The sequence below is a fragment of the Camarhynchus parvulus genome, chromosome 3 (assembly GCF_901933205.1).
Source record: "Camarhynchus parvulus chromosome 3, STF_HiC, whole genome shotgun sequence".
NCBI lineage: Eukaryota > Metazoa > Chordata > Aves > Passeriformes > Thraupidae > Camarhynchus > Camarhynchus parvulus.
The window spans coordinates 22,946,806-22,974,455 of record NC_044573.1 but is presented as its reverse complement, the minus strand read 5'-3'; the positions used below and the strand labels follow the sequence as shown (position 1 = coordinate 22,974,455).

At 38.3% G+C, this 27,650-nt stretch overlaps 1 protein-coding gene across 8 annotated transcripts in view; it reads right to left on the bottom strand.

Moving 5' to 3' along the window:
- Nucleotides 1-359: 359 nt before the first annotated feature.
- Nucleotides 360-27,650, bottom strand: part of BICRAL (BRD4 interacting chromatin remodeling complex associated protein like) — a 45,230-nt gene continuing 17,939 nt past the window's right edge. For all 8 annotated transcript variants that reach the window (XM_030944906.1, XM_030944902.1, XM_030944907.1 and 5 more), the window contains 11 exons: nt 20,654-20,702; nt 17,772-17,820; nt 17,614-17,682; nt 11,885-13,588; nt 9,999-10,098; nt 8,650-8,747; nt 6,745-6,806; nt 6,490-6,635; nt 6,243-6,337; nt 4,938-5,040; nt 360-4,136 (listed from right to left, as the gene is read on the bottom strand). In XM_030944906.1, coding sequence (XP_030800766.1) covers nt 3,337-4,136; nt 4,938-5,040; nt 6,243-6,337; nt 6,490-6,635; nt 6,745-6,806; nt 8,650-8,747; nt 9,999-10,098; nt 11,885-13,588; nt 17,614-17,682; nt 17,772-17,820; nt 20,654-20,697 — 3,270 coding nt within the window. In that variant the 5' untranslated portion in view covers nt 20,698-20,702 and the 3' untranslated portion in view covers nt 360-3,336. The remainder of the gene's footprint in view (nt 4,137-4,937; nt 5,041-6,242; nt 6,338-6,489; nt 6,636-6,744; nt 6,807-8,649; nt 8,748-9,998; nt 10,099-11,884; nt 13,589-17,613; nt 17,683-17,771; nt 17,821-20,653; nt 20,703-27,650) is intronic.

The window sequence follows — 27,650 nt, the reverse complement described above, 5'->3', positions numbered from 1 at the left end:
TCCCTGAGGCGCCAGGAAGATGATGCCTCTACCTTGTGAAAATACACCAGAGAAGGAGAGCAAGATGTCTCAAGAACCTTGCTGTGGCAAAACTTCTAATACCAATAAGGCAGGACCATTGGCTCTCTTGTAATTTGGAGATTAACATTACTGAATGTAGTTATAATGCCACATGAACCAAATCCTAGTAGTGCATGCTCAGAATGATGCATAAGGAGTGTGGAAAGTTGGTCTACTAAGTATATTACAACAGACCTGCACCATGAAAAGCAGAGGAGTAAGACTTAAAACTGATACCAATCATCTTTTGGAAATGTGAATATCCAACTTGGTTAAATCAAGACAATCACAGATAGACATTTTTTCCCAAATCTTTGGCTGTATTGCAATGGTTGTTTCAATTTGTAATCTCCAACTAAACATTTCCTATCCATGGATTAACAATATATTTACTGACTTGTGTCTTTTAACAGTATTTATCCAACATAACAAAATAAACTGCAATTTGTTATACTTTTTTTTTTACAAAACATTTTATAAATATTTTTACAAAATGTATACAAAGCAATTTCAAGTGAGACATACTTTACAAATGAAGGTATTTAAGCAAATAAAGTCCATACCACGCTGACAATAAGTGACACATCCTCTTTAAGTGAAGTCAGTCTGTAAGGCCTCCCTACTCTAACAGATAAATTATACCAAAATCTTCAAAATGAACATAGTTTTCTTAATTGCCAGTTTAAAATTTGTTTTAATATTAGGCAGTATTAAATAACATTGAAATCACAATGCTGATCCAGCAAAATAATGAAAACATGTTTAAAGTCACGCATATTCACAATACTTTGCTGGACTTGAGCCCATATGATTAATAAACTTTTTTTAAGCACCACAAAAATACAATTATTTCATTTACTGCTTCACCACGTACCAGAATTCCTTTAGAATTGAATTCAAAGGAGTGAACAACAGAACATTAACAATCTAAGATCAATCTTACTAGGATTGTTCAAGGGGTTCCTCTCATCGGCAGTTCAGAGAAATGTGTCTGACCAAATCAATCACGATTACTTTTTGCAATTTGTCATTTTTTATATGCCATTGTCCCCCCTTCCCAATGAGACCCAATAGAAGACACACAACCTGATACTTCAGTTATGGATTTGCTGTAGAGAGGCTGGAAACCCCATACCCATTTCAAGGTGGTACAACAAGCAAGGGGACTGATGAATGTGCAACTTCACTTTTTTCTCCTCAAAAGAAAAATTTAACTAGTTAACATACAGCTGTGTAACTTACTGCTCCCCTTCCTAAATAGTTCAGAATGATAAATTAATTAAATTTCCAAAATGATAAAATATGCATCAGAATACACAGCCAGGAGAATATTATTAAATCTAAAAAGGCAATAGGTGAAGACTATCTTGTCAGTTTTGCCAATAAGAAAACAACTAACTGCCTGAGAGTCTACTCTGTGGACACCCAACCAAAAATTTAAAACTGGCAATACTTATTAATATTACATACAACACTTGGGAATGTTGGGTTTTTACAAACATGTACTGTAAAATTGGCACATTTTTTTTAAATGGCAATTAGTAACATATAAAACCAGTACTTCCATTCATGTTGAAGGGGAAATGAATTTTAAGGAAGTTCATCTCTCTCTCATTGCTTTCTAGATTTGGTTTCCTTTAGTGGTCAGACAGTGGTCTGCAGCTCAGTACTGAGTTGCACTGTAATGTTCTACTATCCCAAGGATCTAATTCTGCTACCTTCCATGCCATTCAGATGGACTGAATTACACACCAGCAAAACCTTTTAGTTTCTCTTCTGGCAATCTGACAGACAACCACAGCTTGTCACAATGAGCCTCTTACATCGTGAAAATCATAATCAGCAAGTCTGGAAAAGGGCCGGTAATGTTTCTGAGAAATGGTGGAGAAGTTCTCGGGGAGAACATGAGCATACCTTAGAAACCACAAAAGCTGTATCCTCCTGAGCAGACATATGTACTACACACACGTGACCAACGTCAGCGCGCTTATGTGCACAAAAGCACTCATGACCAAAGTAAACTAGAACAAAGCAGCATGGGTAGCAAAAAAAAGTCATAGATTAAAATAAATAAATAAAATAATAAGACTCTATCTTAACAACATGACAGCAAGCCAAATGCAAACCATGCAATGGTTTCACTTGGCTTTACAATATGAATTAATAATTACACATTTTTTGATATGTTTAAACAATGGGATTGCTGATCAACTTTGGTCTGTACATATCTTGACAATAATGACTGCTACGGTGGATGATTTAACATTCTCTGACAGCAAAAAAGCAAAAAAAAATCAAAAATAAACACTGGCCTTTAAGTTTACTCAGAGTAAGGCTAACATCCTCTTAAAATATAAGCTACAAATACAGTTTTCAAATCAAAGTGCTTTTGACACTTGGTCTAAAAAAAAAAACCAACAAATGAAAAAAAACATTTATACCACTTCAGAAAGACTCAAGGCTGACTACATCCAATTATAAAATGCAAAATCTTTTCCTCAAGAGATAACATATATATGTATTATATATATAAATTCATGGCTCTATCATGGCCTCATCCTGTACACTTTGCTATTTACTGGCTTCCGTTCTACCTTCCTTAGTCAAGCATTTATTACTTCATATCATGCCACTGTGACTAAGATCATATAATATCATCCCACAGACTAAAGTTACCCACTACAAATATATCAAGTACTAGTTTCTGCTCAGAAAGCAATAGAAAAGCACTTAAAGTTTAAATTATGAAGCCTTGTAAACATACTGATGATTTCCTTCCAACTTAAGAATCCTAGAATACAGATTCATTAACAAAGCAAATAATCACTTCTGAATAGAGGTACAGTGGGTTTTCCAGAAAAACTAAAAATTTGATGATTTGTGGAAGAGAAGGGTAGGGGAGAATTGTTGCTTCCATCACTCTTTAAAAACATTTTCTTAATAAATATATCCTTTCAAATGACTGTGATTGTCAGTATATTACCGTATTATATAGGGCCTAACAACCTGCAACCCTGTTACGTTGCAGTACTGCTCAATAATCAAAAGCACTATCATAATAATACTTGAAACAGTAAGGCCCTAACAGACTGCATTCTAACAAGGATTAACTTTACTTGGATATCTCACTGTAACCACAATGAGTATTGCTCTCAAACACAGAACAGAATCTAGTTTAGAAAGGTTAACCTTAAATGCATGTCAGGCTGTACTTGTGGTGTCATTCACATTTGCTTCTGCTAAGAGAAACATAACTTGTCCATGGTACTGTAACTATTAACACTCTAAGATACTATTTACAGCTGCTTCTAAAATAGAGTCAGTTTCTACAACACTTTCACTGTGGTCTGGAATAAATTTTTCCAGGCAGTTCTCTTGTGAAGCGATAGGTGAAAAATTAGGGAACTCTAATTCAACCGAGCCACTACTTGCCGCCTCATTTTGTGGCTGCCTCCCAGCTTTTTTAAGTTCCAAGATGTTTTTAAATGTAGTTTCTAAACTCTTACTGAGCAGTAAGTCTTCCTGGGGTTCACCAGAGCTTTTCCTGTTATCAGGATGCAAAACCTCATTCTTTGGAGAGCTCCTCAGAGTTTTGTCTTGAAGTGAATTATTACACGTTACCTTTGAGAAAGACTGAACTGCATTCCTTGATATTTTATTGTGTGTTCCATGACTGCCTCTTGACACTATTTTTGACAAGTCTTCAGAACTCGAAGAATTCTCAGTGGACTTGGCAAGATCTTTCCCACTCATCCTTTCTTCAGAAAGGGCCACGTATTGGCTCTCAGAAGAACAATTAGCTTTTTCAAACTTTAAAGCTTTAGTGAGGCTCTCGGATTTTTTAGTAGAAGCTTTTCCTTCTTGTGTCAGAATGTTGTTAGGCACTATAGGAAGTTTACTGTGGTTTGTGGACTCTGCTGAGCTGGATTTTGGTCGGTCTCTGGCTTGGGTTTTGGTAGGCTGACTTCGAGAAGATAATGTTTTGCTAGACTGATGGTCACTTTTGCTGGACTGTGCTTCTTCAGCTGTTTTCTCAAATTGTTTGGCAGAACAACAAAAATCGGCCTGATAACCATCTGAAAATTAAGTAGCAACATTTTACTAAAATCACCTACACATCCAAATAACTGACACTCCAACACAGTTTCTGTGTACTGAAATTCAAATAACATCTACAGGTTACAGCTCTGGGTCTTTAAGAGATGTTCATACGCTTAAGTGTTCTGCTGCGCACAGTACAGGAGATTAGCACTAAATTAATCAGTACACTGCTCACGCATGTGCACTGTAAAACCAGATTAAGGGCACTTCCCAGCATTCTAAATATGCAAATATGGTCTCTGAAGATTAATACTTTCTACAACACAACCTGTGAATATCTTTTGAAATATGCAGATCGTGCAGAACCTTTAAACAAATCGTAGCTGTAATCTTACACAATTAACGTGCTTCCAGGTGCTATGTTTAACAACATCCCAGTTTAAAAAACTGCCATTTAAATGGCCATGACACTCCAACAGCAACACTTCATTAAGATGAACAAGAGTATTCATGCTTCAAACAGTGCTGGTCTTTCTGGCTGTATGTAAACTCAGAGATTCTTTCCTGCTAGGATGGAGGCACTGCAGGAGTCATGACTCTTGTCAAAAGAAACTTGAACATTTCTCTGCCAAACAGGTAACATTTTTTTTCCCCACAAATAACTGCTTCAACCCTACAGTGTCTCTGGATTGCTGAATTCTGGAGTTATAAAAAGTTATCTTGCAAATGCTAATTCAGTATTTCACTAACTGGAATCCATAGCAATCAGTGCCTCACTGTGGCCACAACTATTTTTAAACACTCCACACTTAATTTCGAAGTTAAGCGTTCCTTACCAGGATCCACAAGTGCAAGACGCTTTTCCCGGGTCAGAGATGCTCTTTCCTCCTGGTTAAACATCCTATCAATCATAACCATTTCTGCAGAGGGATTTATCCGCTGGAGGAAAAGGAAAAAAACAACCCATCTCTGGAGTGACTCATATGTTGGTATCAAATCAAAACATTGACAGCTTAGTTAAATTTCAGCTAAAAGAAACTTCTTTTATTATGTATTTGCAAAGAACATTCACAATTCAACAGCCCTGTCTCTGACCCAACCACTACTGAAACTCAGTCATGAAATATTACTCACATTGTACTGCAAATTTTATTTGAGAAAGACTTTAAAACAGAGAATTGCTATTCCAGTTGGATGAGTTGTACTTTTTCAGGACTGAGTATGCTTACTAACGTAAATCACAATTTTTTTACTTCATACAGTATTATTCTCTTTTAGGGGATCAACCAGCAAAAATCTTGAACTGGGACCATCCTATCATCTTCCCTGCACTTCTCTCCTATCCTTGTAACTAGCTGGTCAGAGCTGCATTTTACTGACAATGCCTTCAAGCCAGTTTAAATCATCCATCACAGAAAATGGTCACTGCACTAGGCCATAAACATAGACAACTAGTTTCAAATATGAATGCCATGTGAAATAAACCTTTCAAAATTATTAAATGGGATTTGCCATACAACATACCAGATGCTAAAACAACAAATCTCAACCTCCATCCTCTCTTTGCATCTGCAAATACTTGCAAGTATTTAATGGCTAGGATCTATTACAATGCAACTGCTAGTTGTAGAACCATATTAATTCTAACAGTTATATTACGTATTCCTGTCTCTAAATATCTAAATGCCTATTACACTCCAATTCAAAGCTTTTCCAGCTTTGAATTTGAAAACTAGCATATCTGAGGTCACAATGGCATTTCCCAATCCTTGTAAAACACATTCTTTAACTTTGTCAGTTTTATTTTACCTCATACCTGGGATTGTGAAAACACTTAAATCAAAAGCACTTCTGATGAAGTTCCACCTAGCTTTTAAGGACAATGATTTCCTAAATTGTAATATGATTTGGCTCTAATTATAATATGGCTGGAGGCCTCTGAATAGACAACATCAACACTATTTCAGGCTACATCAGCCACAGAAATACACAGAAATCACCCTCCTGACTATCACAGCCTGTTCGGTGTCAGAGCAAAGCAGAAGCAGAGAACAGAAGTTCATGCACCTGTTCTGTAGGTTTTGTTTCAACAAATTTAATCCCACCCCTTAAACAAAGTGTACCTGGGTTCTACACCTTACCATTGCATCTTCTATAAGCAAACATCTGTATTTGTTCAGCATAGCCTGTGTCCTCTTCAGAAGTTGTGTAGCTACAGATTCAAATTCACTGTCCACTAGAAAGACAAAGTACACTTTCAAACACTGTTCTTCAATAACCTGCACAAATTTTAAAATGATCCTTTTCTTATTGCTCTAATTTACATAAAGAATTCTCTCAATACAAACTGATTACAAACTTACTGCCAAATTTGAAAAAGAAGATTACCTTTTCTTAAATCTTCTTCTGTTGGCAGTGATCCCTGGCACACATGGTAAGAAAGGAGTCTCTGAACTGCATCATTTAATGATCTGAACCGACTTTTATCTGGTGTCACAGCATGTACCTGATCCTTCTGTAATTGCTGCAGAATACTACAAAAAAATTAATGGTAAATACTTAATGTACTGTACAGAGTTTTTACATTGACAAAAGTAAAAATTAAGGTTTCTGAAACAAAATTAAAATGAAATAATGACTTACAAAGCTCCTTTAGTTAACTGCTTAGCAGCAGGCCTTTTCTGTCCAACTAAATGACCATCAACCTAAGTTCAAAATAAAAGACAAATTACAATATAGCCCCTCATTTGCAAAGCCTAAGTTTCAGGAGTTGTTTCTGTCAATGAGGTACATCACCAACACTAACTGTAACTATCACATAAGTATAAACACTTTCAACTATCTCCTGTTTTCACAGGGCACTGTGTATCCACAAAACAGGGAAGTGACATAAACCAAAGGTCTGAAAAGTTGTTTGCACACAAATTCCACTGTTGCTCATTATACATATTTCACTAAGAAAGAGAAGATCAAAGTTAGCAGGTGCAAAGAAGGAGCGGTACAACTAAAGACTTTTACAAATAAATCTGCTCATACAAACCCTCCCTGCATTTCTCAGAAGACCTCATCTTGCCTGACATTGATGGATTAGAGTATCTATGAGGAAAGCAGGCTAAGGTTGTGCACCTAAATTCTCAAAAGCCACAGTGGATGGGGGGGGATTGTAAAAGTCATTTTAGGAATTCTATTTCAGTGTCAATGCTACAGATATGCCCATCAGGTAGAGATCCGAGTCATTTTCTCCTTTGCTTAGACATTTAATGAAATCAAGATTTTCCTGGGAACACTCTCCTAGGACCTGAGGCTCTCTGAAGGGGTAAAGATTCATGGCAGGCACACTGGAAGAGTATTTGCCTCAAAAAGCCTCCAACTTCAGATCACAAAAAGCAGTCACCACCAAGCAGAATGAACATCTGACCAACTATTACACAACCAGGCTGACCTCCTAACTGAGCACTACTGTACCTTCTGCTCTACCTGTACATCAGTAAGACACAGAAAAACATCTCTGTCCTACTTCATTGACAAATACATTTACAAACAAAAATTTTAAGTCAGATGCTCTTCAAAAAAACACTCATCCTGGACAGTGTTTTTGTACATACTTGCATTATGTGGGAGAACTTTTGATGGTAAAAGAAGACTGCAGCAAAGAATAAAACAGACAAAGACCAGTGGAACTGTTCTGCTGCTTCTCACAAACCACTGTCTCCCAGTCAGCTAGAGAACAGTTTGTAAGAAATAATGAGAAGAGTTGGTTGAACTATTGGCCAACTCAATGAAGAATTGCTATGTCATACAAAATTATCTTCAGGGAACAGTACAGTCAGACTCCACTTAATGAACTGAATCTCAAAGCAGCATTCAGTGTATCAATTTGCAAAATAATCAACATTTATTATGTCAAGGTAGAATTTGTCAAGTTTGAGGGAGCTCATATACTCTACAAAAAAACCTACAATGATTCCTTATTGGTTTACTCATTACCTCTCCTCACCCCAGTGGAGAAGAGAATTAGGAAAAAAGTAAACCTCATGGGTTGAAAAGAACAGTTTATAAACAGAAATAAAATAAAACAATATAGTAATGATAGTTATTATAAAGTTGTAATGAAGAAGAGAAAGAGGGGGAATTAAACCCAGGAGAAATAAGTGATGCCCAAAGCAATTGCTCAGCACCCTCTGAACAATGCCCACCCCATTCCTGAGCAGCGATCAGTGCCTCACAGGCAATTAATTCCTACATTTCCACCCAGAACACTATGGGATGTTTCACTGAATGGGATACTCCTCTGGTAGTTTGGGCCAGCTGTCCTGTGTGTGTCAGGACACAGCTGTCCTGTGTGCCCTGGCACAGCATGGGGCACTGGAAAGGCTGGGACTTGCAGAGTAAGCACTGCCCAGTAACGAAAACACTGGTGTGTTATCAACGTTATCCACAGCCCAAATCCAAAACACAGCACTGTACCACCTACTAAGAAGAAAATTAGCTCTATCCCAGAAAAAAACAGGATAGACAGGAAAACACATAAATAGAGGTGTTCTCTACCTGTATACTCTGCTGAACTGATGATGATCCTATCACTTTTTCTTGTGGCTGTGCTGTTCCTAGAGATTGTTGTATGATTTTTCCTCCAGAGTCCTGTCCTATAAAAAAAGTTTAGAAGATTCTTGTCATCCTAAGCAAGAGGGGAATAATTTTGCATCCCTATCCTGGTAATTTCACTTGAGTTTTTAGGAAAGCTACATCTTATGCTTAAAAGCATTAGTGCAACTATCCTGTGAAGAAACCAGCTCATAAAAATTACACAGAACTGATATTTTGCCTGAAAACAATAAAAATCCTCAGATATAAATCACATCACACCATAGCACTGCAACATAAGAAGAAATTCAAATGCTGTAAGTTTAGTGTCCCAACAATTTGCCTAAAATCATACAGTAAATTCTATCAAACTTTTCAATACCAATCCTCCCTTAAGTGAATTACCCAATTTTTTCTAGAGCTCCTGGAAGCACTCTTCCAGGACAGCAAGCATATTTCTTCCCCTAGATTTTTTTAGATAGGCAGACTTCCTCCTATTGCCTTGCTTCATAATCCAAACAGCATCTTATCAGTCATGCTACCTTACAACCTAAACAAGTAAGAATATATTAGGGTTTTTTTTTCCCCCTAAGACACCCAGCATACAGTGCAGATTGTATAGTATTGCCTGCACAGCTTATACATAACAGCACACAGGGGGAAAAAAAAGCAAGGCAGAGTATAGGACTTATTCAAAAGGTTACTCATGTACAAAGAGAACAGGAAGGTTACTGCATTTTTCTGCTTGCCTTGAATGTACTGGTTTTGTTCTTTCAGTAGCGCTGTGCTGCTTGAAAAGCTGCTGTTTTGCCATGAACAATGCATGAACTATTCTAACTGAAAGGGACTCTTTCAAGAACAAAGTGAGTGATGACAGCCTGCACGTAACCTTGTAATACCTATTTCTCTTCCCTCTGTAACTGAAGCAGCCACCACATTCAACATTCTAGAACGTTCATGGAATTTTAGCAGATGTCAGTATTTTTAAAATTAAGTATTTCTATTTTCCTAAGCTGAAAAAAAAGAAAAATGAAAGAAAGTATAATTTTGGATTTTATAGAGGAGAAAAATAATTGCTAATTGCGAAGATTCAGCTTTTCTTTCTAGAAAATGAAGTGCCACGGTTGAGAAAAATGAAAGCACACATTCAATACTGAAGAAATATTGCTTCAATTCTTCTAAAAATAAAATTCCAACAACCTTTAGAACCCTATGAGCATGAGGCATCTATGTAAGTCTGACACACTGAAGTAGAACGAGTCTCTGTTGCTGCAGAAAATTAAGAAAATTATGTTAAAAAGACCTTAGTTGACCTGATAGTGTGTTGCTCAGAAGATTTGTTAGCTGAGGCTGTCTCAAATTGTCCTGTGTCTTCGATGCAGAAACTGGTGATGTCTGGTTCACAGCCTTTTTCTGTGGCACATGCATAAAATAAAGAACAAATTTTTTTTAAAATCACAGTGAAATATTTACTGAAAGCTTTAAGAAAAACAAGGAAAAGGCATCTAAAATTCATCTCCATATTACTTTTTTAACTTCAAACTCATCAGTGGTGAAATTTCACACACCTCAATCCCTCCAAGTTCAAGAATTTAATAAAGTAAATCAGAGGGGAACAGAAATTACACTAACAGCACAAATACATACCAGTTGCATTCTACAAGACCACTCATTTTCCACTACAAGTGGCCCTCAGAAAACACAGCTTCTCAGAGTTCCAAAACTGCAAGATGATCAAGTTGCTTTCCCAACAAAAAAAAACCCACGGTGGAACAAACCCTCCACTGCTTAGCAACGGGACGATACATGGTTTAGTATAAAGTACAATGTTTAAAATGCAAGTACAAACAAACTACAAAGATTCTGGCAAATAATGCCATTTGTTCTAAGTTGCCATTTACAACTCTGAAATTCCAGCACAAGAACAAAATGATCTTTTACAGCAATAAGAAATAATCTGCTTTTATAACTGCTGAAACTCACTGACCCAGCACATGACCTGCAAATAGAAGACGTAGACACATGAAGAGAAAGTCAGACAGGTCTCAAATTACTCATCTGCAAACAAAATGTTACAACCTACACCAGAAGTCTTGGCAAAGATTACAAATGTGTTTCTACAGCATGTTCATACCAATTTTTTAAATGCACATCATTTTCTAAGACATTATTATTTCACTGCAGATTTTGGGTTTGGTTAAAAAAAATCCATTAGGCCTTTGGAAAAAGAAAGATCTAAGTAAAAGAAATAAAGGAGAAAAGAGAAAGATCTAATTAGTGCAAATGCATTCTGAGAGACTGACCAGTATTTCAAAATGACCAATAAAAAAAGTTTAAAAAATGACAAATTTAATAGCTTGTTGTTAATTGTGTGAAAAGTCACTGAGTTAAAATTAGCAATTCACTCTATAACTTTATGAATTTTTTTCTTTTAAACTTTTGACTGCTTACAAGTTTGCTTATGAAAACAGAAAAAGTTGAGTTGAATATATACTGCAAGTGTATCTACTGGACAAAATAAACAACATCAAACCTTAAAAGTGAAGTCCAAATTATTTTTTTAAGTACTACCTTGACTTCTTAGAGGATTATTTTCAATGTTATGCTTTTACAAACTGCTTTAAAAGTTATTTCTTTTTAAGGATTCTAAGAAGCATTTCTTGTCTTTGCATCAAATATGAAAGCTTCGAACTTCTCCAGAAACACATAACAAAAGCACCAATATGATAAATAACAAAAGAAAGCCCAAGAAGCCTTTTCATCTCTAATTTCATTAAGTCAAACCTTGAAAATGCATAGGTAAATTTTAGTGAGGTCAAAAGACTTTTTAAGTGCTAAGAATGAACCTGAGCCTCCACATCTAGCCTATGGTAAGGTTTACAGGAGAGCTTGCAATTGTATAAACTTACAATGCCCATTCCTTTAAACAGGAGCAGACATAAATCAATGCTAAGCACTTCTGAAAATAATACTATAAATCACCAACAAAATCTTTGGGATTAATCAAAGTGGCAGAGTTGTTCACTGAGTGACAGATTCAGAAAATACCATGTGAAATGACAACTCTGGGTTACAGTAATTTTTAGCCGTTCCACATTTGTAACAATACAAACCAGCAAAATTAACATTCTGCATATTAGCCAATTGTAGCACAGCTCAGAAGCCTTTCTTTGGCTACATTCTCAAGCAGCTTTCATACCTGACCAAAGGCAAACTGTTGTTGTGTTACTCCCACAGACGTGTGACTAAAGGTGCTGACAGACTTGGAGGAGGATGCTGGAAGACGATGCGATGCACTGACAGCAACTTGAGCTCTGCTCTGGCCCAGCTGATCTCCTGTGAAGTTCCCTCCCGACGCGACAGACTGAACCGATGCTCCCAGGCTGGGGTGCACTGAACCAGAAGAACTTGCAGCAGCAAATCGACTAGAAGCTGACATACTTGAGGCTGTGGACTGCCCAGGTGACATGGTGGTAAAACTCGATCTGCCTTGGGAAACGTTAGCTTGGCTGGGTGACAAATGCAACACCGTTGGCGAAGCCTGCTGCAGTGGCACTTGTCCACCAACAATTTGCGATGTTCCATGATTTACTATAACTTGGTTTCCAGGAGCTGTGAATGTCTGGCCTGAAACAAGCTGAACAGCTGTGTTCTGATTATTCAGCATCTGTCCTGAATACGACTGGTTGGCTCTTAGCATGTTTGTAGAGTTCCTGTTGAGCATTACGTGCTCAGCAGACACTTGGCCAGGAACCAGCTGGGAAGGCTGAGTCTGAAGAAGTTGTCCATTTATGGCCTGGACATGATGAACTGAATTAGAATTAACAGACAAACTTGTAGGTATGAGAAACTGGTTTTGAGGTGCGTGAGGCTGTCCCATAGGAGAATGGATAACAATACTACCTCCAGCATTGCTAGCTGTCTGAGGTGTAACTGATTTTCTTGTATTTTGTTGTTGATTAACAATATTAACAGACATATGAGGACCAACTACTGAACTTTGAGGTGAGTTTGCAGAAGCAAATGGAATCCCTTGCTGTACATGATGTTGCTGTATTCCCAAGTTATTCACATTGTAAGCAGTCTGCTGACCCATCTGAATAGGCTTTGGTTGGATATTAATAGGAACTTTGTTAGAGTTTGGCGCCAAACCCCTTTGAATGATGATATTATGGACAGGCAATGAAGTCTGAAAATTTGTGCTGTTAAATGGAACAGTTACAGGTTGTGCTACGGGACTTGAATTTGAGTTACTGAACAGCGAGTTCCCATTTGGAGTTTGTCTATGAACCAAGAGGCCACTGCTCATGTTCGCAGGTGTTTGCTGACCATTGCCTTTCAGTATTATCTGAGATCCATCGAGGTTATTGATGGTCATCATGGAAGGTTGATTACTAAATGAACCAATCAGCTGTATCTGCCCAGAACCACTAATCTGGCTGCTATTAGACAAATGCTGGCCGGGAACACTAATTCCGACGTGTTGCATAAAGCCATGTTGCACACCAACTGTATTGCTTGCAAAAGATGCTCCAACAGGTTGCTGTACCACTTGAGTAACTCCTATAGGTTGCAACGTCTGACCTGAGTAATTAGAAACATTAGAAGCCTGAGTAAAGGATGCTGATGAAGAAGGATGAAGCTGAGCTTGTGCAAACTGTTGGCTAGAACCTACACTGGCATCCAAATATGCCTCTTCCGCCAAAGTCTGTTCAGTAATATTGGCCTCCTGCAAGGACTTCTGAAGAATATCAAAAGGCTGATCCTCAGTAAGATCAGGTAAAGGAGAAGACACAAGTTCATCTTCAAGAAACTGAAGGCTACTGGACAGCTGCAGTCCATCACTAGGCCCCTCTCCAAGCTGACCACTTACACCTTTTACAGACGACTTAGGATCAGTGTTCTGAAATGCAAAACAAGAAGTAAATCACTTTCAGAAACTCCAGTATCTGCTTTGTTTCCTCATTAGTTATTTTTCCATGCAAGCAAACTTTCTACACAAAATTATACTCTTCCCATAGCATGTGCAGGGTGATGTTGACCCCATACAGTGAGCCAGCACAAACAGGTCATGGATAGCCCACTCACACCCTCTGACTGCTGGAGAGGCTTCTCTCCTTTCCCTTCTCAAATCTCTCAATACACAGCACTTAGCTCTACAGCTGCACTGTTTCAAGAGGATATGAAACACTCTCTAAGTGCCATTTTCCATTCCTCAAGCTGAGCACTCCACTGACAAAAGGATAAAAGAAACGAGGAGGAAAAACACCTCCACTCTAATTCAGTTTGGGGCAAGGCTTCAGTCGCAGGAGTAGAAAAGAAAAGGCAGAAGAAATCATTTCTTCCACTGACTTCTATCAAACAAGATTTGCCTCCAAAATCCTACCAGCATTTCTATAATCACTTAGTGTAAACTAGTGACCATTTCATAAAGTTAAGGCATTATGGTAACTCCTTGTTTAAAAAAATTTTAGAAACAAGGGAGTAAAAGAAAAAGTGTTACAGACTGTAGTTTATGCTTATTAAAAGATTACTGGGAACTATAAACATTGGAACTACCACAAATATTAAGCGGCACCTTTAAAGAAAAAATCCGTCAAATCCACATCCATTAACACCGTGATAAGGAAAATCAAAACCTATTTACTCTGGCCTACTGTCAAGATTTTCCTAAAACAAAGTTCTGTCCAGAAACTCTAGATAACACAAGCATCATGTTTCTGAAGATAGAATGACAAATGTAGATGCATAATAATACTCATGATAGTTTTAAGTTAGGCAAAGTACAACTTTCTAAATTGCATGATCACATCTCAGCTATTCAGAGGCAACAACCAGTTTCTTTTTAGGTCAGGATAAATGGAAACTGTGGGTGTGCAATTATCAGTCACACTCATACTCTGAGCCTTTACTCCTTGAAGGTCATAGACGCTTGTTTTCACCTCATGTAAACAGTGTGAAGATGCTGCAAGCCATAATTATCACATGCAATGATGTCCCCACCCTAACTTCAGTTCCCCAAGCATATTTATTCAGAATTTTACCCCAATCTGTTTCTGAAAAAAACCTGTATTTTCTGAAACTTCAGTCATGTTTTAAAATATTAAAAGATTTCTCTTAAGATTAAATAAAATATTTTCAAGTTACAACTATTAAACTACAGCAAGCTTTTAACATTTATGTTAATAGAGGAATTAAACCACTGTTTAAATGTCTCAGTGTCTGAACCTCAGGAACACCTAAAGCAACAAATCAGGCTCTCAACTGTACCTAGCTACCACTGGGCAAAGTAAAAAGGAATCACTAATTAGGCCACAATTAGGACTCACTGTCAGGCTCAGGGGGATTCCCTATTGCATCTCTCAGTTGTCCCCAAGTAAATGACCAAACTGAAATCTTTTACAACTGTGTAACCTGAACAGTTCCAGTAATGCTATTCCAGTTAGTACAAACAATACAACTATTACTACTACCAATAATAACACTAATATATAACATTACATGCAATCAAGATTAATAGCTTAAAACTCTCCCACTGGAAAAGAGAATCCCAAGTTCCATTCCCTGCTCCCAGGACTATTTAACATTAAAAAATAACTTCATATGCAGAAACTGTAACCTTCCAAGTTAACATCTGAATCATTACTGTCCAGATTCAAAAGAGCCATGCAGAATGCCACGCTAATTTCAATAAGAAACCAAAGCATCTGCAGCTTCATGAATCTGCTTCCCAACAAGAAGAGTCTTATTCTCACTGGCTCCATGGATATTCTGCTCTTATGCTGTCCTACTATACAGGAGAATGGAAGCAGCCACCCAGTACAAGCCAGGTAACAGGGCAACGGCTGGGGAAGCCTCTCATGACAACTGCCACAAGAAACCAACCAGGAATCAGCAGAGGTGGTACAGACTCAACTCAGGGACGATTGGGATGGAGCAAGGGGGGCAGTTTAAGGGAGTGGGAAGAGTGCTTTTTATTCCTTCAGTCAGTAGGAACTTCATCTTGCTTGTGTTAGGTGTTGGCTGAGCATGCTTACCAGCCGAGGCACTGAAACCTCAACACTGAATTTGTAAACTCTGCCACTGAAAGGCTGAGACAGGCAGCAAGACAGTCAATCCAACTTCGTGGTGGCAATTCTGAATATATACAAAGACAGAACTTTCAGTATCTGCAAAACTTTAATGGCAAAAGCCTCAGAAGCGTTTAACTTTTCAGGTATCCCATTTTATAAGCAGGGACTATGAAACCATCTGTTTATGGTAACACTTGTTCCTTCCCAAAGAACTGTAAGAATCTGTATTTGTAATCAAGTCATTCTTCACCTACGTCAGCACAGGGCTCTCACAGGAGGGAGGAGGGAAGAGAAGATGGCATTGGTGGTCCTTGTGAGACATAAAAGGACGAGGACAGAGCATGCTGAGAATTAAACTGTAGTATGCCATCCAAAGAACATGTACTAGGAATCCCTGCTCCTCTGATCACCTGCCTTCTGGATTACTTACCCCAAATTTCACACACCAGAAAGCTCTTAGCTTCCACCAAGTATTTTATTTCTTCCAACTGCTAATCCCACCTTGTCCAGAATCTCCCACTGCCCCTCAAAATTACTCAAGGAAACTCACTTTCTGAAAATACACCTGAAACACCTGACTCCTGCCTACCTAGTCATGCTCATCAGAATGATGCCTACAAAGAACAACTAGGAAGTCTAGGCTATGACAAATGCATGTCGTATGTCACCCTTTTTTCCCCAAACCTGTTTTTTTCTTAGGGTAAGTCCTCAAACCCCACGTCTGCCAGTGCTGCATACAGACAGTCTGCTAATGGCCACAGCCTGGTACCAAGTCAAAGCCACTGTTCCCCATCAGCTGAAAACTGGGCATGCCCTGTTACTCTTGGTACCCTACTCCCTCACCATTATCTCAACCAGCTTGTCTTACACTACTGTGCCTACAGGGAAGTCATCAGTTCTCCACACACAGATTAATAGTTTTCAGAATTTCTGCATGCCAATTATTTAAGTCTGCAAGTGCATCCATGTATCTGTTATGAAAATGAGGCAAACAGATAAGGTAACAGTACAACAGAAAGAGGAATTACCAAGAAAATCCTATTCTATGTATTCAAATAACTTATAATTGTGGGATTAACAATTCAGTTGTTTTAAAAAACACACAAATGAAACCAAAGAAATGTAGATCTGAAGGCATCTCTTAAGTCATCCAGTCCAATGTTTGATTCAAAGCATGACTACCACCTACACTAGAGCCTTGAATTTAACACCGAGGATTGGGATTCCACAACCTCATTGTGTGAAACGTGGTCCAGGGCTGCAAAACACTCCTGGCAAGAAGGAACACTGAAGACTTCTGGCAACACCTAATGAATTTAAAGCAACTTCCCTAACACTGAAGTTACAGGAAGGATGCATCCAAAATTACCTCCCGAGTCTAAAAAAAAAAAAAAAAAAAAAGCAAAAAAACAAAAACCAACTCATTCATTAATTAAAAAAAATCCTGTCAGCTCAGAATCTGCATAAACTAAGAAACAAAAGGGATTCTAACATACACAGAGAGCATATGAATGACCAACTTTCAAGGTCTGTCTTTGAGCACTACTACTCCTACAGTCACTAAAGCCACAAATGCATTTTACTGAAGAATTACACTAGAGAGCATTTTCACTGCTCAGCAAGCTGCTTTACATATTTACAAAACATATCCCAACAGCGCAGTATTTTTCAATTAATTCCCCACTGAAATACTTAAAATACTAACAGCACAAGATAGGTTCTATGTTAGTATTCAGAGCTTTCACATGAAAAAGCTGAAACCCACATCTACTTCATTCAGTTTCATGAAGCCAAGTAAAGCCAAATGGAAGCATGCAATCTCAATACTAATGTCATTTATCTCCTGACCACTTACATTGGAGTTGGCGAAAATTGAATTTGAGTTGGCTACAGAGTATTCTGCATTAGTCAAGTCTTCATTGCTCTGGTAAAAGACAAAAATAATGATTAGAACTAATGAACTAATACACTCAATGAAGCTTATCTAAGTCTAATACACAGCAATGTACTTACAGATTTACTACTAGGTCCATGTAGAAAATAATTCAGCGCTTGTGGGTCCCTGAAGGGGAAAAAAAATAAAGACATTAACACTTTTTGGAAGTCCTTTTTTAACTGAAGAGGCTAATTTAATTAAGCCACATACTGCACTCATGTAAATCAGGTTTCTAGTAAAAACACATCTTTCGTTGAATCCAATGCAAAGCTGAAAGTCTGTGTCATCTGGGGCTCTGTGTTTCTGTATCAGCACAACTTCCAGATGCTGATCATATCTGCTGCCATTTTAACAGAGCATTTCAAGCAAACAAACTATGTTGATCACAAAAGTTTAGCTGCACTCTACTGTATTTCCCTTTATGAGGGTGATACTCATATTCTCTTGAAAGGCATGGTATTTTATGACAGCATACAGTACAAAACCTAAGGAATATACTACCACCAATTAATGTGAGAATTAAAACAGGTACCACCTCTTCTACAGCTAAACTGTAATGCCTTGTTTAGCTAGCATCTAATAGGGTATTTACAAACCTGATTCTTTGACGGGTTTTCAGTCACCTTTGACACAAGTTAATAAAAATTTATGATTGCCAGAGTAACAGTCCCCTCATGAAGAAAAAGTGGCACCTTTTCCAAGTGAAACCAACCACAGAAATAATTGACTAAATATTATGAATTTCAGTGTATTTAATTAACTTAGCACTAGCACTAAACAAAACTCATATTAAACATGTAGTTGGATTGAATGAGTGTCAGAAATTCAAACAAATACAAATACATTAATTTAGCTGTATGTATAGACCAAGTAAAAAGAATAAAAGGCTGTGTTACATGGGATTATTATAATGCAACAATTATACAGCATTTTCCTTAGCATAAGGAATAAACTGACATGGGGTTTCTTTGATTTTTAAAACATGTTTATTGATTAACAAGTAATAATGAAACATTTTTTAGAAGCAGGAGATTGTAATGTAAAAAAGCAGTAACTAAAAATGTCTCCTCCTTGCTTGATGGTCCTAGAAAATAAAGAGGCATAAAGTCAAAGATCCTTCAAGCTCACAACTATTCTTCTAAAATGACAAACACACCTCTACTCCCTTTTTTTTTTTTCTTGAAAAAAAAAAGCCCTGTCTTCATGGGTTTACAAAAGACATGACAGTACTTGGCAGGGACTTTATTGTACTATTATGCTTACAATATTGAAGTGGCTACATGTATTTTAAAACAAACGTCATTTTCATAGTAGATTTCACAAAATTTCCAAAATTAAGGAGCATAGAACTCATGATCTCATACAGGGTTCTATTATGCTCATGAATTTTATCAGTAAAATAACCAGGCCATTTAATACTAATCGCCCTCCCTGTCTTCCAATCATGCAAAATGCAATTAAAATTAAGAACACTTCATAACCTTAAATATTGTCTTTAGTAAGGAAGGAATTTTAAATGGCACTTACCAAATCACAGATCAGATAAAAAAAAATGTTTTCCATTCTTCTAGATGCTTAAGACAATAATTGCTGCCAGCAGCAGCAAGAACATTGTAATTTTTCACACAAACACTCATCTGTATAGAGAGCACTTCATTTTCTGGACCACCTGTGATCTTGTAGCAGGATCCTCATGATTCATGCTCATGACAGAGCACTTAATTGTCCCATGATCATCTTTATGTTCACGTTCCAAGCAGGAAGTGTTTTCACACAGCCACGATCAGTAACCTCGCACAACAGTTACTCCACAGAACGTAACTGAGCCTTCACTGGTACTGCTTCTGCTACAGCATCCAGAGCAACCCTCAAACTACAGCCGCCACTCTGGGGCTGTTTTGGTCTTTCTGAAGTTACAGCTCTCACTGGATTCACTGGAAGTTTTCAGGTATGTGAGAAAGGTAAAAAGCCTAATTATTTCCTACACTTAAGACAGCAAAAAATTCTTGTATGAACTGGGAATGATCTTTTAGCAGCTGCTATGAGACTGATGTCAGCTTAATTTCTAGCACAGTTTGAACAAAGCATTGGGCATGAAAAGCTCAATTCTCTTCTTGTGTTTTACATGCATTTCTAGCATATTATCTGTTCTTGAATACTGACACAAATGACAGCCAAAGGAAGGCAACTTTTCACGTATACAATCCACACAAAACTTGTTCAAGCTTCAGCTATCCTAATTATTTTTGGAGATTGCCACATAGAATTATGTAACTCCATATAAATCTCTTATGGAAATAAGGGGAGGGGGCCACAAAAAAAATAAAAAACACCACCTCCCATGTCCATTCAAAGTCCCTGATTTTATTAAAATCAAGTATCTTAGACCAAAATGCTAGTAAATTCTTTGTTGTGAATAGGAAAAAGTACAGACAGCTATTCTTTTTTTCTAACACTTAGATGCAAATGTGTATGACTGGTAGAAATGAAATATTTAAGTATTTCGAATTAAGAAAAAAATAGTTTTATTCTTCCCTTAAAATACAAGCCTAGTACTAAAAATTTATCTAGTTTCATTACTCAAAAAAATTGACATCTTTGGGGATTTGATTAAAAAAAAGTTATTTGCTATGAAGTTTGTAGTAGCATCCCTAGTAACATGCATCAACACCAATGTGGTATTAGCACTGCCTGAGAAGAGAATCCATTCTCTGTGAACACCCATTCCTTAGCCTATCCTGACGAGAATTTCAGCAAGTGGACTGTCAGCTAGCATCCATTGGGATTAAAGGCTTTGCACTCCACACATCTCCACGTGGAAGACATGAAGCATGTCTGCTTTTTTCACTGCACGTCACCTCATCTTTAGACAATAACAAGATAGAATCACCTTCTAAAAGATGATTTTGCAAAATGATGATTCCCAACTTTTCTGCAATAATTCTTGTGGAAAACTTACCCAATAAGATCAAGGAGACAGGATTCATCATCGTCATCATCCATGACAACTAGAACAAAGGACAAGGTGGGTATTTGACATGTATCACACAAAAGTTTGTTTTCAACAACAAAACCAATTTAGAATATCTCAGTATTTTTATTAAACAATTTAAGAAGTTGACAGTTATCTACTGTTGACAAAGTTTTTAAGTAGACCTGCACCTTCTACAGATGTCTGCTGATTTATCTCAAAATCAAATTCAGTCACATGCAAAGATTTACAAAATCCCATGCAATGTTTTACCATCCAGGGGGTTTTTAGAATTTGAAATCAGAGAAAGACAAATGATTAACCAAACTGATTAAAAAGAGCTTCTACAGCTTAAAGTAGTAAAAATATCAACACTGAATGCAATCTAAGACTCCAATTAAAATGCTTCTATAGGAATTTATTCCCAGCTAATCCCAGAGAGGGAATAACTAAACACTACAGAGCCTACAAAGACTGCTATGAATTAGTGGCTATAGCCACTAATTTGAGCAGACAAAAAGGTAAATAAACTTAGGTCAATGTCACAAGGATGCTGCTACAGCCTAGAATCAAAACTACAGCCAAAACATGACTGAGCATTAAAATGTTAGTTTTCTCACAGACCTTTCTCTTAGCGATAGCTACAGAGTTCTGACAGCCCCTTTAACAATGGGTAGGGAGGGAATTTATGCGCACTGCCCAACCTGAGGGCAACTATCAAATGCAGAGCACTTTAAGCCTCACAGTGTCACAACCACCAACTCCTCGCACACTGCCTACTCCATCAGGGACTGCTGCACCAAAAAGTCTCACACTCACTCACCCCTCCAACTGCTGCTCCTTCAAAGCTTCTGTTTGCATATTCTGGGCTCTCCTATTCATCTCAGAATATCATCCCCTTGTCCATAACTGTGAGGATCCCATCTAATCCACCAGTTCAATTATCAACTGATGTTAGTGTTTCCAAAACTTCTTGGTACCCTGGCTTCCTTTAAGTTATCCAATCTCATCTTTACCATACTTTCTACTCGCATCAAGTTGATCACTGCATTCTTCTTCTTGCTTGTTTCTTTCTCAACTTCCCTTAAAAATGGTGCTGTCATATTTATCACTCAAATGTTATAGCACAGTTTTGGCTTTAATTCATTCTGCTCTCTTACTTCTTGACAAATAGAAATTTACTGTCCTGATCAGAGATCCACATGAATCATTCCTCATCCTGATCTCCATAATGATTAAAACAGTGAAGGGACTGAAGCACCTGCTATACAAGAGACTGAGAGCACCAGGACTGTTCTGCCTGAGGAACAGAAAACCATAGGGGAATACTTATCTTGTATATAAATACCTGGTGGGAGAGTGTTAAGAATACTGAGACAAATGTTTCTCAGTGATACCCAGGGAATGAACAAGAGGCAAAGGGCACAAATCAAAACACAATAAACCAAAAAGTCTATGCAGACAAAAGAAAAAACTTTCCTCTTTTAAAACTCTGAGGGTAGCCAAATACTGGCACATTTTTTTCAGCAAAGTCTCCATCCTTGGAGATACCCAGGACACAGCTGGACCACAGCCTTGACCTGCCTGCTCTGACCCTGAGCAGCCTGCTCTGACTGAGTCGGCTCTGAGCAGGACAGGGGATAACGGGATCTCCAGATATTCATTCCCACCTCGGCTGTCCCGTGATTCTGTAACCTCTTTCCTGAAACTTTTCTATACTGGTTCTGAAAATAGCTTATGTTGTAGACTAGCAGAGGGTACTGTGTCCTCTATACTGCAGAGCCTTATATGGATTTTGTTGGTCTCTGCGCTTTAGCTTACAGCGATGGTAAAGCAGAAATGGAGCACATGTCAGTGTGAGGATTATTCAGTACCACCTCTCAGGGAAGACAGAAAAACAAAGCACAGTTACAGAGAACTACCTCAATGTTAACAAAAATCAGCATTCAGGAGGTGATTATGCACATTAAGAAAAGCAATTTCTCCCATGATTCAGCGATCCAGCTGCTTACTCTTGCATAGAGCCACCAGCTTGAGCACTGATACTGCAATTCAATGCTAAGCAAATGGCATGACATAGCATGATGTCATGAAATTTAAATATAAATGTGTACTACTAAGAATAAATTAATAAGCATTTAGCATTCTGCTTTAACTGTACTAATAGTACTACTTACAGAAAGCTGTTATTTCCTCTAACTGCTGAAAGCATACCCATGTCTCAAGAACAAGGTTCCAAAGTCTCCTAGCTAACCAAAAGCAAAAATTTATACAAAGTCAAAATTATCCTTGTTTTCATACTGCAAACCTACTTTTGTATATCCCAACCCACGTGTCTGTGGAAATACTGACAGCATTATCTAAACATCATAAAATGTCTTTCCTTTACATAACCAAATATTCTCCGTGATTTTATCATAATAAGGGCTCATGATTAGCTGAAGTGATACCACAGAACTTTCTTCAATTAATACTCTGGAGGTATTAAAACAATTGACACAAATTAATATAAATTTGTTAAATTCACTGAATTCTTCAAAATTTGCATAAATGATCAGAAGGAAAATAAAATGCATGTAAATACTGGTGTGAGAAAATCTTAATAGCAATACATAATCTTCACTATTACACCCACTACTGAACATACACTTGGCTTTACTAGCCAAACATGGTACATGAAAAATCTACCCAACATACTGCAAACTCCTATGAGTTTACCCCAGATAATAAAGTTTTATTGTTCCACATGATGCCATATGGTGTGGGACATCCCTTTGGTCAGTTGGGGTCTGATCTGCTGACTACTTCCCCTCCCAGCTTTTTTCACACCTCCAATCTCCTCACTGGTGGGGTGCTGTGAGAAGCTGAAAAGTCCCTGACTTGGTGCAAACACTGCTTGGCAACAACTAAAACATCAGTGTGTTATCAACTTTATTCTCATCCTAAACCCAAAACACAGCTACTAGAAAGAAAAGTAACTCTACCCCAGTCAAAACCAAGACAATATCCACCCTTTATTCTATACCAACCTCATCATGCCCATATCCCACACTTTCCAATGCATCCCACATAATCACAACCACCTTTCCTGTCTTTTGCCATATATGCAGCCATACAGGCCCATAATCTTATGGGCCACCCCTCTAAGATGTCCATTGAGTTCATTTAGTCCAGGACTTTGAAGGAATGATATGACAGACGGAGCCCAAAGTGACAGAGATGGTAAATGCTGTTGGGATTATTACCAGCTGAAGTCTGGTTCCATCACTGCTGTGCTTGCCTGGTTCTATCATCGCTGCACTTTGCTCAGTTTCACCAGCACTCATTCTTCATTAATCTTACAGCAATACCATTGACATGGCATAAAGCAACCAGAGTAATGATGAAATACAGTATTATACAGCAATTAATCTCCTCATTGGTTGTTCTAACCTAAAATCAAATCCCCTTGAGTACACACCAGACTTCCTCATCCCTCTGCATTACCCACTAAGTGCCCTCAGGTCCTAGAACAAATCCAATCCCATGAATGGGTCTGCCTTTGCCTGAGACAGGAACAACCCAGATTGCCTTCCACAACACAATTTTCTGTGTGCCCTATAGGAACTTTATCCACTTCTACAGTATGTGAAAGTTCTGACTGGGCAAGGCCAGCCCTTTTAGCAGATCCCCTATCCCAATGTCTGTACGTCCCAGTACCCCTTACTCTCAGAGTGGCCTTGAACAGTCCTTTGTATTGCTGGATTTTCCCAGAGACTGATGCATGATAGGAAACAAGATATGTCCAACTTTTTCATCTAGTAGTCCATGAGGTTGTTGTGGAAATGAGTCCTGTATGTCCTGTGGGTTCCATATGCCAAATCCACAGTCCAATAAACCTGGTAGTCAAACCTTGTAGTCCCCTTCCTTCACCCAGCTGGAGGCAGGGCCCCTCTAGTCCTGGTCACAGTATTTATTATTACAAATACAAATCAGCCCCCACACTGGCAGGGCAGTATGGGAAGCTGGAAAGGCCTTGGCTTGGTGCAAGCACTGCTTTGCAACAACTAAAATATCAGTGTGTTATTCTCATCCTAAAGCCAAAACACAGCACTGTTCCAGCCACTAGGAAGAAAACCAACTCTGCTCCAGCCAAAACCAGGACACTGCAGGTTTAAATCTTTTTAACTAATGCCTATTTTCAACAAGGACTACCAAACAATTAGTGCCCTGTTAATAATTTCAGGAGAGCAACAGAGGCAGCAGCAAACAATCAGACAGAGTACTCGCACACCCAAAAACAAACTCACCCAAAAGTCTAGTTCAAAAAGAGGAATTTGAGCAACATGTGACCTTGACATAGATGATCATTTGAAAGTGTGTCAACAAAAGCAAGGCTGTCCTGAGGAATTTTCCTAAAGCCATTCCTATGCACAAATAATAGAAAAGTTTGTCACTTTTCTTGCCAACTATCTTTTCTAGTTTTGTGTCCTCCTCACTGTTTGTTAAAATACAGTGGGCCAAAGCAATGAGTGATGTATGAAATGGGTATAAACCATATTAAGCCATGAGAATTTAAAAATAAAACCTGCTACAATGAGTGAAGTTAAAGAGTTATAAAGCCTAAACTAGTGGTCTTCAAAGAAGGATGTGTGCAAGAAAATCCAGTGGGGTGCAAGAAGAAATTATTAAAACTTCACTAGTATATGAAGCTTTAATATACACACATACACTTGTGTATGCAAATTAATACAAATATATTGGGGGTGCATGCTCAAAAATCTTACCAATAGGGGTGTGCAATCAAAAACATTTGGAGACCACTGGCCTATACTCTTAAACATTGATTCAATTCTACATTTGGATCAGCCTCCACTTCAGCCAGTGGAGTCGCTAGGTGAGGCTTGGCTGGGCCACTGGGACCCATCAATGCATCCAGGGCACAGCCAAGAGCCCACACTAGAGACAGCTGTGGAAAATACACTCTGGGAAGAGTCACACAAACTGCTGGAGCACTGTTACAATGTAGCCTAGCAAATATCTAATTATCAATACTGATCTACAGTGTCTTAAAAAAAAAAAAAAGACACAAAAAAAATCCGCTTACAAGAAGTAGGCCAAATTCAGCCCTGTTGGTGCATCCAACTAATTTAAAAGGGCAATCCTCATTAATTAGTTACAAACCAGCACAGATATTCCCTGTAGCTTATTAGCAAAGCCCCTACTATTTTATTTTGTATCTCTGCTACCACACTGGTGAATACAGTACATACAGGATAACTGTACTTGTGCAAGAAGCCCTGCCTATCCCTTCTGGGAAATAACCAGAGCGCCCTTTATCACACGTTCCTGAACGGAACATAAGAGAAGTTGAAAGTAATAAAACTGACAAGGAAATCCCAGCTATGCAAGCCAATCCTCTGGGAGACTCTTATTACTTGGCCTTAAAGCCTCTGCCTTCATTTCAACACTCTGACCTACTACAGAGCAAAGAGCAACAGAAGATGAATAGAGCAGTCCTGCCCTCCTCTCATCCACTTTTCCTGGGTCAGCTCAAGGCTTTGAAGAGTCATCTGGAACAAAAACTGATCTGATAAAATACATTGATCTGTTTCAACTTAGGATGAGCTTCTTGATTGGTTTTGGCTTGCCACAGGGCTACAGCAGCCCTAGTGCCAGCACAACAGAGGGGATGAGGTAGGTGGATAGTTAAACACAGGGGAAGGCAGCAGTGCTTCAGTCAGCTTAAAGCACATGCGGGGCTGTAGCACACGTGAATACACAAATCACCACAGTGCAGGCAGCGGGCCAGGGGAGCGATTATTCCCTTTCTACCAGCACTCTGAGCTCCCAGCTGAAATCTGTTTGGCTTTTACACACAGACACTGCTCTTAAAAGAAATACAAAACAACGTGAAGGAGTCCAACAGAGTGCAAGTAAAATCATGTGGTCATGTGAAAGAACTGCCTTTCTTAGGCCTGGACAACAGAAGGCAAACCCAGGTGCTACCTGCAGTCTGCTAAAAGGGGGACAAAGATGAGCCAAGCAGGTCGCCTCTCATCAGCACACAGCAAGACACAAAGCAAGAGCCAAAACATGTAACACAAAAAATCCCAACCAGATGCAAGGAAAAACATTCACAAACAAGAATGTTCAAGCAAGGGGTTGTAATTATCCTCTTTGGAAATTTTCAAAACACAAATGGCCCTGACCAACCTGTTCTAACTATGAAGCTTGTTCTGCTTACAGCAGGGGGCAGGGCCAGGGCCAGGGCCAGGTGGTCCTTACCACCCTAAATTTTTAACCAATATGCTACACAATCCACAGTATCATGTAACACATGCAGGGCCTACAACCTGCAGTGCCATAAAAACCAGATTTGACCAAAAGCAGTCCAACTATTCACACACACTTCAGATACTATCCATATTCTAAGAGCTGCAAACACTAGATTTTAAATTTACTCAAGTCTTATTCCAGCTTGTAACAACAGAATTACTCTTCTTTCTCAAAGTCACTTATAATTTCATACAGCCTTAACAGATCGTTTCAGATACAAAGCAATAAACCTATTTTCACTTCCTGTAAAAAGCACAAGCTAATCTAGAACAATAATTTCCAAAAAAGTGTGATATAATCAACATCAAAATATGATAAGTCATACATAAATAAATCTGTCTGCAAAACTGTTGGAAAAATCTAGTTTTGTGTAAATACATGAGATCAATTCCTGATTGGCAGCATGACTCCTGAGAGTGAACACTGACCTTTGGAAATCGATGTTTTAGAGCAAGGTAATGACTGCTGTAGCTAAACCTTTATAATGGGAGATAATCAAACTTGCACACAGTAACATCCCCAGCACCTGAAGCAATTACTGTTGGAGTTATGACATACACCCACTGATCCTCACAACTTCAGTGTGCCTTTGTACACACCCTGTCAGCAGGAATTCTGACAAGATCTCTCTCATGCTTTATAATGAACCTGTCCTATAAAATCTTCT